The sequence below is a fragment of the Lipotes vexillifer genome, unplaced genomic scaffold (genome assembly GCF_000442215.2).
Source record: "Lipotes vexillifer unplaced genomic scaffold, Lipotes_vexillifer_v1.1 scaffold636, whole genome shotgun sequence".
In the NCBI taxonomy this organism is placed as follows: Eukaryota; Metazoa; Chordata; class Mammalia; order Artiodactyla; family Lipotidae; genus Lipotes; species Lipotes vexillifer.
The window spans coordinates 134,240-141,058 of record NW_006786547.1 but is presented as its reverse complement, the minus strand read 5'-3'; the positions used below and the strand labels follow the sequence as shown (position 1 = coordinate 141,058).

Below are 6,819 nucleotides of genomic sequence, written 5' to 3'. Positions count from 1 at the left end.
TGGAGGGGGCTGGGCGGGGTGGGGGCAGCAGGAGAGGAAATGACCGGGTCAGGGGACTCTGGGTGCCAGGGTGGTCTTCAGAGGGGAGGCAGCATCTGGCTCCTGCGGGGCGCTGAGGACAGACTGCCGTGCAGAGAGGGCAGGAGCAGGACCAGGTCGGAGGCCGCTATGAAGACCCCGCAGCTGGTGGCAGCCACAGGGGTGGTAAGTGGTTGGATTCTAGATCTATTTTGAGGACAAGCCCACAGGATTTGCTGACCGGTCAGACGTGGGTGTGAGAGAAAGAGAGAGACGTCAAGGACAGCTCTGCAGGAAGTGTCCACAGAGTAGCCCTCCCTGGGAGGATGGGACCTGGGACACGTGCGTTCTGGGGGACGATGTCCGGAATTCTGTTCAGAGGTGCTGAGTTTGAGACGCATGTTGGAGATGCAGTGGGGTGTCAGGTGGGTGCTTTATGTGTTGGGCTCTGGCATTCAGGCTGCAGAAGCTATTTAGAGCTCTGAGACTGCCTAGAGTGTGTTGAGTTTGGTTTTGCTTTTTTCCAGTTGTTAGTATGTTGACCTTTGCTTTCTAGTTCCTGAATTAGGATCATATGAGGTTGGTCTGTATTAATGATCATTTGAAATAACCAGATTGTAGATTTCCTTTCTTCTATTTTTTGTTTTCAATTTTATTATTGTTATTTTTAACCTTTATTAGGTTTATCTTTTTACGTTATTTTGATTTATTTTATTGTTATTTTTCTAACTTCTGAAAATGTGTAACTTCTTTTTTCTTCTTTAACAGCAGAAGCAGTTAAGGCTGCATATTTTCCTCTACACAAAGCTTTGCTGTGAAGGCGCCCTCTGTACTGGTTTCCAGATAACCGTTTCTTTACTTTCCTCTTGAGGCAAAGGTTATCTGCGAGTGTGCTTCTTAATTTATAAGTAGCAAGATATTTTCATCATGTTTTTATTACATCCAATTTTATCAGATACCGATTGGGAAATGTGGCCAGTAAACCTCCAAGTTTAGAAATTTTCAAACTCTAAGTTCACGACTGATTTTAAAAAGTTTCACTGACGGAAAGCCTATGCTCTGTTTTGAAGAGTGGTCTTTTTGTATGGGTGTCTCTTAAAATCAAGTTTATTGATTGTGTTCTCCAGTTCTTTAGGTCTTTGTGTTTTATCACTAGGTCTGTTCAGTTCTGAAAGACGTGTTTTGAACGTTCCCACTTCATTTTACTTTTTTATTAATAAGTTTCCCTTGTATTTTTTTTCCTTAAAATTGTGTGTGTGTGTGTGTGTGTGTGTGTGTGTGTGTGTGTGTGTGGCAGGAACACATCATGAGATCCATCCTCTCCAATTCCAAGTGTGCAATGGATCACTGTTGATGGCAGGTGCTGTGTTGCTGGGCAGCAGGTCTTCAGGGCTTGTTCATCCTGCTTCACTGAAACTCTGTTCCTGTTCATCACAGCTCGCCATTCCCGCCCAGCAGCCCCTGGTCACCACCGTCCCGGGCTTTGGTTTTATGAATTTCATTATTTTAGATGATACTCACGTGCGTGTAATCAGTCATGAAGTCTTTTTCTTTCTGAAGGAAGCCTGTCTCACTTAGCGTGACGTCCTCAAGTTCCGTCCATGCTGGCGCATGTTGCAGAATTTCCTTCTCTTTTGAGGCTGAGTAGTATTCTGTGGTGTGTAGAGACCACATTTTCTCTATCCATTCATCTGCCAGTGGACACTTAGGTTGTTTCCACATCTTATCTATTCTAAATAGTGCTGCAGCGAACATGGAGAGCTCAGATCTCGTTAAGATTCTGATTTCAATTATTTTGGAGATCTCGCTCTCTCTCTCTCCCTCTCTCTCTCTCTCTCTCTCTCTCTCTCTCTCTCTTTCCAGTAGTAGGATTGCTGGATCATCAGGTAGTTTTATTTTTAACTTTTCTGAGGACCCTCCATACTGTTATCCACAGCGGCTACACCAGTTTGCATTCCCATCAACGGTGCACGAGGGTTCCGGTTTCTCCACGTCCTCGCCAGCACTTGTCTTTTGTCTTGTTTGGAAATCGCCATCCTGACAGGTGTGAGGCGATAAATCATCATATGGTTTCGATTTGCGTTTCCTTGATGCTTTCCTCCTGTATTTCTCGTGGCTCTTGTTTATGTATTCAGCCACCATATGCTTTGGTAGATGTGGAGTTTATGACGGCTACATCTTCTTTGTAAAATATGCTTTTCATCATCACACAATACCTTCTTTATCCGTTTAGTTCCTCCACTGGACAGTTCCTCGTCTGACAGCCGATGTCGTACTTTCTGTTACTACCACGGGTTTTGGCTTTCAGCTTGCGTTGCTTTGGTATCTTTGCTTTCCTTTCATTTTCAACTCTTCATCGTTTTAAGCATTTTAAGTGTTCTTCTTACATGCAGTATTTAGCTGGGTTTTGCTTTTTCTTTTTTAACCCAGTCTTACGGTCTCTGTCCCTAACGGAGGGATCCAGTCGGTCTCCGTTCAGCGTGAGGGCTGGCCTGCGTGACGTTTTCCTTCCTCGCTCCTTCACATTTGCTGTCGATATTTCACACCGTGGCCTCCGTTCTCCCAGCTTTGCTGCTTTGATCCGGTTGCTGCTTATCACCCTCTCCTCCTTTGCTAATTTCTGATCCCTCCCATTTCTGTTCCACAAATGGTTACCTTCCCTTCCCTGCTCCCAGAATTAGAAAGATTTTCTTTACTATTTTAGTGTATTCCTGTACCCTCTGTACCACCAAGATGCGTTATCTCCATAAGGAAATCGCCCTGTTCCCCATCTCTCTGCCCTACCCCCAACCCATAAGATGTGACCTTTGCAGTATTTGCCCTCCTTGCTCCCCACTCCTGGTTTGGGGGATTTAGTTCTCGGCTGTTGTTAGTCCCTGTGTTTGCCCCGGGCGCAGAAATCCTGACTTAGCCTTTCCATCACACGCACGGTCACGTAGAGGTTCTCACCTTGCAGTCGCTGCGCAGCACACAGCGGTTTGCTTTGTCACAGCCCTGCTCTGTCATTCCTTATTGCCCCCTTAGACGGGTGTGTAGGTGGGGGACTGGCTTCCGGTCATACTCGGGTGTCCTCCGTGGTTCTCAGGGAGCTTTTGCTGCTGTGGTCATTGTCTCTTGTTCTGTGGGTGTCACTGCCCGGTCCTCTCGTTTCCTGGCACAGACAAGGTGTCGCCTGTAACTCCCTTTGCCTGGGGTCAGGAACCCAGTGGGCCTCAGCCTGCAGGCTCAGGTCTTCCTACGTGAGGGATGTTTTCTCCCGTTGTTCAGTTACTCAGTCTCCTTTCCTTGTTCCTTTTAGTCCTGGAGTCCCTTGTTACTTCATGTGTATCTTACTTTGCTCCTTTGTGTCTCTCGTCCTTTTCCTCATGATTTCTTTCTCCTTACGTTTCCTGTGTTTATTTAAGATTGCTCTGCTGCATTTTTGAGGCTACTAGTTTGGGGGTTTTAAGAGTGAACTTCTTTCCTTTCAGCTGCTGAATGATTTTGGGAGGGAATTTTATTTTCTCTCTCAGTTTTATTTTCGTTGGTTTGGTACTGTGCCAGATCCTGGGACCCTGTAGACTTTCCCCCGTGGCCCCGGCAGAGCCCGGGGGTCTCCTTGCACTCGGGGGCCCTCAGGCTTGGCACCTGCTGGTTCCCACGGGTCTGGACGTGGGGCCTGGCACCTCCGGGGTGACCCCCGCTCCCCGCCCCCTGCTGGCTGCAGGCCGGGGCCCAGTGGGCTGGCCTGCATGGTTTCCTTTAACCCCGAGACCCTGTGGGGCGCATGTGACCCTGGACCTGTCTCCAGTGGGGACTCTCTAGCCACGAGGGTGTACCAGCCACGTGCCTGGTGGGCAGACGGGGCTCACGTCCACATGCCTGGTGTTCAGCCCACGTCACTTCCGCCCTCCCCCGCCCCCAGGCCCGCAGAGGCAGCCACTGAGCCGGAAGGGGACTTGCACTTCCTGCCTGTCACCTGTGATCTCTGACCTGTGACCTGGCAGGGTTGCGGGGGCAGGGGCAGGTTGCGGCCACCCTGCGTTTCTGTGCCCCGCTCAGGGCGGTTCTTGAAGGGTGGGCACTAAGCAGGACGGGCGTAGGCGTTATATTGACTAACGAACCCCCGTCTGGGCACAGCGTGAAGACACCCAGGTGTTTGTGGGCACCCGCGTTGTCCTAACCAGTGCTCAATTCTGTTGTCATCCATAGTCCGTTTCATTCTCGATTGCCCCCTAGCTTGAGCTTGAAGATACGGATTTTTCTTGAAATAAGCCTTTTTGTCATAAAGAATATACGCCGATTAGGTTAAACCTGAAAACTGCACAAAAAACCAAAAAGAAGCCCCGATGCCTCCTGTTCCCGCACTTTCCAGAGCTGTGATTCTGGATGTGGCATGTTTTCACTTTTACCGTGAACGGGCTTGAGCCAGTAAAAGAGAGCTGAGCTGACGTGAGCACACAGGAGCTGCTTGCCGGGGCCCAGGCCCTGGCGGATGTGGCCAGGCAGCTATGCGAGGGCAGCAGCCCTGAGGCCCTTCTCGTGGCCGGGCTTGGCTGGCCTCACGGGGCTCGTCCAGCAGAGAGTCTCTGTGGAGAATGTGCTTCTTGCCTCACTGGCCATGGGTGTGCACAAAGTGCTTTGCTTGAGTCAAGTGTTCTCTTGACCTCCCCTCCCAGAGCGGGCCTGTGTGTGTGTTCACAGGCATGTGCCTGTGTGAATCTGAGTGTCTTTGGGGGGTGTGGTCAGCGTCCGGGTATGCTGTGTAGCACATGTGTGTGACTCTGTTTCTAAATGGCTGTGTCTGGGGTTTCTGAGCCTGTGGGTTCACAGGGTGGGTCCGTGATGGCTCTGCCTGTGTGGGGGTTTCTCCTCGTCTTGTCCGTACTGGGTGCCTGTCTTTCTTCCGTGCCCCAGGGCTGCCTTTGAGGAGGGAGCTGGCTGTGGCCTTGGCATTTTGCAACCCTTGGCAAGGCTGGCCGAGAGGTTTCGTTGAATGAGCCAGCCCTGAATAATCGGCATTGGCTGGTGTCTGGCCGTGGATTGGGAGGCTGTGTCCTGGCGTAGCCCGAGTCTGTGACAGAGCAGTGTCTTCCGTGGGTGTGGGTGGGGTGTGGCGTCTAGAGCCAGGAATTCCCCGTTAGGACCCTGCACGCCCGCCCCCGCCCGGGATGTGGGATCTTCCCAGCCCAGGGCTCGAACCCATGACCCCTGCATTGGCAGGCGCCCCCCCCCAGGGCTGACTGGCGGATGCTCCTCGGGGCCGCTCCTCCTGTGTCTGGGGCACAGTGTCTCCCTGCCCGACGCAGCTGCTCAGCTTGTAGACAGGTCTCTCCAGAGGCCTCGGCCCATCTTCACTTAGTGAATCCAAGAAAACACCGGCCTGATAATGCTCTTGCTGTGCTGCTGAGACTCTGGGTGTGGGCACGCACACAAGCCTGTGCAAATGCGCCACCGTCACTGAGCACACGCGGTCACATGCTTCTTCCCAGGGACTGAGGGCCAGGCCAGGTGTTCGGAGCCAGCGGGGTTTGAACACTCGGAGGCACTCAGACCTTCCAAGCACCCACAAAGTCTGCTTGCTCGTTTGTTAAGTGGCGCGAGGGGTTGGGTGGTGCAGAGGGTGGCCCTGTCCCCCCAGAGCTCAGTGTGGCCTAGGGGTTGGGCACGAAACAGGCCAACAAGCCGACACAGTGCAGCTGTATAAGGGTGCGATTGTTGGGGGGCTGGAGACCTATGAGCTGGAGCCTAAAGAAGGGCAGTATTGATGCCGGGACGTGGAGCTGAGAGGGAGCCAGTGAGGGCAGTGCTTCTCGGTGGGGGCAGAGCAGAGGTGCAGCGGGCATGGAAGTGACGGTGGGGGCAGTGGGTTTGGCTGGTGAGTCGGGGCAGAGGAGCAGCTTCCTTGGCAAACTTTCTGGAGACTGAGCTTTGGGGGCTCTGTGGACCACACTTAGCTCTGCAGCTGGGCCAGATGCAAAGGAGCTTGGCTGTGTTCTAGTAAAACTCCTTGAAAAGCAGGTGGTCAGTGGCTGCTGACCCCTGAGCTACAGAGGGAGGGAGGGCCAGAAGCAGCTGGGCTCCCCAGGCCGCACGGAGGAGTTGCAATGGCCTGGGAGCATCGGGGCTGCCCTCCTGGACGGTGGCCGGGGGCGCTGGGGACGAGAGGCCGGTTCCAATCCAGGTCTCGCACCCAGAACCCAGCAGCCATGGAGACCGCCGAGGCTCTGGGTTCCCTCATTTGTGAAGCGGGGGTGGGGTCAGGACCCACTGCAGGGGACACGGGTCATTAGCACAATGTCGGTAACGGGTCTGACGCACTTGGTGCCTGTGATGGAAACTGGGGCCTCGAGCTGGGCCAGGGCTGGGGGCAAGCGTCCTCGTGGGGTGGGGGATGCACGTCCTCGGGGACGCATCCGCGGGGCTCACAGGGGCGGAGGGCGCGTGTGTCCTGCGGCGCGCCTGTCCCCCGCGTCCTCAGCGAGCCCCTGTCCCCGCAGGGTCCCCCTTCGCCCGAGCCAGCCTCAAGAGCGGGAAGACGGAGAGCTCGTCGTACTTCCGCAGGAAGGAGAAGATGTTCCGGTTCTTCATCCGGCGTCTGGTGAAAGCGCAGAGCTTCTACTGGGTGGTGCTGTGCGTGGTGGCCCTGAACACGCTGTGCGTGGCCATGGTGCACTACAACCAGCCCCAGCGGCTCACCACGGCGCTGTGTACGTAGCCGGGCCCGGGCCCGCCCCCGCCCCCCCCCCCCCTGCCGATACAGGGGACACGGGTTCGTGCCCCGGTCCGGGAAGATCCCACATGCTGCGGAGCGGCTGGGCC

The 6,819-nt window shown here is 53.9% G+C and overlaps 1 protein-coding gene across 1 annotated transcript in view; it reads left to right on the top strand.

Moving 5' to 3' along the window:
* CACNA1B (calcium voltage-gated channel subunit alpha1 B) overlaps window positions 1–6,819 on the top strand; it is a 197,347-nt gene that overhangs the window by 66,315 nt on the left and 124,213 nt on the right. The window contains exon 11 of the mRNA XM_007458994.1: window positions 6,498–6,707. Coding sequence (XP_007459056.1) covers window positions 6,498–6,707 — 210 coding nt within the window. The remainder of the gene's footprint in view (window positions 1–6,497; window positions 6,708–6,819) is intronic.